The sequence below is a fragment of the Octopus sinensis genome, linkage group LG7, assembly GCF_006345805.1.
Source record: "Octopus sinensis linkage group LG7, ASM634580v1, whole genome shotgun sequence".
Lineage (NCBI taxonomy): Eukaryota > Metazoa > Mollusca > Cephalopoda > Octopoda > Octopodidae > Octopus > Octopus sinensis.
Window position 1 is genome coordinate 96,628,322 of NC_043003.1, and position 2,500 is coordinate 96,630,821.

Consider the following 2,500-nt stretch of genomic DNA (forward strand, 5'->3'; position numbering starts at 1 on the left):
ATAGAAGAATATTAAAATTTGTTACAGAAGTCTATATGGATTATTTCCTAAATAAAAGAAACAAGGTCTCAGATTCATATGATGAGAAATAAGATTACATAATGCCTTTTGTCTTTCTCAGTCGAAACCAGATATCAGAACTAGATTATGCGTGTAGCTCGCCAGAAGTTTACTTCTATTATGTCCGGGACTCATATCATGTTTATGTCTTTCCTTCTGTAACACTAGATTTGAACATTCCTTTTGTCTCATCCGAATTTCAAATTACAATTCAATCATTGTTTGGTTATGTGCGTAATCATCGAAATTTTGTTCAAACAACAGCTGTTGTTTACGTGATAGTGAGCAAATACAGTTAATAAAGGTGCTAATGTCGCAGAGTGTCAAGACATGCGAATCGGTATTACGTTCACCAGTCTCGCCAATTTTAGAATGTTTTGGGTCGAGGTTCGAGTTACACTCTTTCTATATAACTGTTCTAACGATGCATATTCTTTTCTACTCTAGGCACAAGGCCCGAAACTAACGATGCATATTCAGTCGAGGATATCGAAAAGGAAGACAAGACATGGCACCTGTATATTTGCTTAATATGTCAAAACCAGCCTAAGTGTTAAACTTCAAACAGACATTTTCTTTGCAGGTCATATTCAATTCCCATCTTAGTATTTTCATTAATTGTAATGCATGAACATCTTTACGCAGTGTTGGGAAATTACTACACGAATTTTTGTGTTAACTTGGTTTTATAGGGAACAATACGCAGCCTAAACAATATCCAATTACCCATCAAACCTCGTTATATTTCTAAAGTTAGTAGCAGGAGGGATGAGAAATGGATCGATACGGAATTAAATCTTGATCCAGCTCACAGAGAGCTTGTTTTTATCCTGCAATGTTTTGTAGTGGGAATAAATTTGAATGTCTAACACCAAAAATATCACCGACGTGTCTGTCACAAATTTTTTGTTAATATATCTCAGTTGAAATACACTGTCATTGTTTCAATTAATTTTGAAATAAGGAAAACTTAAGTAAAACAACTTTCTATTAAGCTAGTGTCTGGAACATAAATTAAGATGACATTTTTTATGGAAGGTTTTATTTTAGCTCACTTTAAAATAAAAGGTTTGCATTGTAGTGAGAACCCAGTTGAGATTTGAACTATGGTTCTCAGATTTTCTCAGTCTAGAATCACGATCTAAAATATTTCTATAAAAGGAAAAGAGTTACTTTAAAACATATGAGGGAGTGCTGAAAAGTTCCTGGCTTTAAGGTTACTGCAAAAGGCTTGGTGGAGGCCCGACCTTCCGAGTTCATTTACAAGGCTTAGAAAAACTGAAGGACTGCTACAATAAATGTGTGAACCTGTGAGGGGAGTATGTTGAATGAAATCATAATTAATTGATCCTCCTGTATTTTCTTTTGTCAAAAGCCAGGAACTTTTCATCTCCTTTATTGCCCATGCGAACATGGATCGACTTCTCAACACTTACTGACTTATTTGTGACTAAAGCTGCAACATTTTAGGAAGTACACTCGCCGAATACATTCAAGAAGCGTAAGGGTCGACAATTTTATAAAAATGAGAAAATTCAACTTAGAGCAAACTTGGATGGTCTCTCGCATATTCTCCTGACGAATTCAGTCGTGTTTCAGGTGCAATGAAAATACCCAAACGCAGCCGTTTAATTCCATTATTTGACATAAGTGCACTGATCCTTCACAGGTGGTAAAACTGGACATGGCCCGTATGTATATATATATATGTGTGTGTGTGTATAATTCAATGTTAGCACAAGGCATGAGGATGCGGAAAAAGCATCAACCTGTTTAGAAATAGGAGCTAAATTCCTAATTCAGCCGTCGGAAGGCACAACATAACAAAAACAACAGCAGGCGAAGAAACGGATAATTTGAGAAAAATTGAAAAATTAAAAAAAAACATGACTCTGATCTGGAAAACTGCAGGCAACTTTCCATATTTCTCCGAAAAATGGTCTTTCTCTTCAACGCAAACTTGTATAAAAACCTTTATCGTAGCAAAGTTTTCCGACGCAAAGTATTCGTTCCGTTGAAGTTACTATAATCAAATTTGTTCTATGCATGGTTATTTAGTATAAATGTAAGCTACTTTAATATTAGGACTTACCTGTATTCCAGTTAGTAGAAGATGTTGTTTTTGAATACAAAATCTTTGGAAAAACAAGTGCCGAGTCATAAGAACACAAATGACTTTGTGATACGAATAACCAGCCGGTATCACTAGTGCATGAATAGTGGACATTCGCAAAATAAAATTTTCTCGGTCTGTTAAAATATAAAGGGGGTTGGAAAAACTTATTACAATAATCAACATGAATTGTGTAATTATATTCTATCTTTTACTTGTTTCAATCATTTAACTGCGGCCATGTTGGGGCACCGCCTTAGTCGAACAAATCGACCCCAGGACTTTTTTGAAGCTTGATACTTATTCTATCGGTTACCTTTGCCGAAC

At 35.3% G+C, this 2,500-nt stretch overlaps 1 protein-coding gene across 1 annotated transcript in view; it reads right to left on the reverse strand.

Annotated features, from left to right (window-relative positions):
- LOC118764338 overlaps nucleotides 1–2,500 on the reverse strand; it is a 33,107-nt gene that overhangs the window by 916 nt on the left and 29,691 nt on the right. Inside the window, exon 5 of the mRNA XM_036504978.1 lies at nucleotides 2,153–2,310. Coding sequence (XP_036360871.1) covers nucleotides 2,153–2,310 — 158 coding nt within the window. The remainder of the gene's footprint in view (nucleotides 1–2,152; nucleotides 2,311–2,500) is intronic.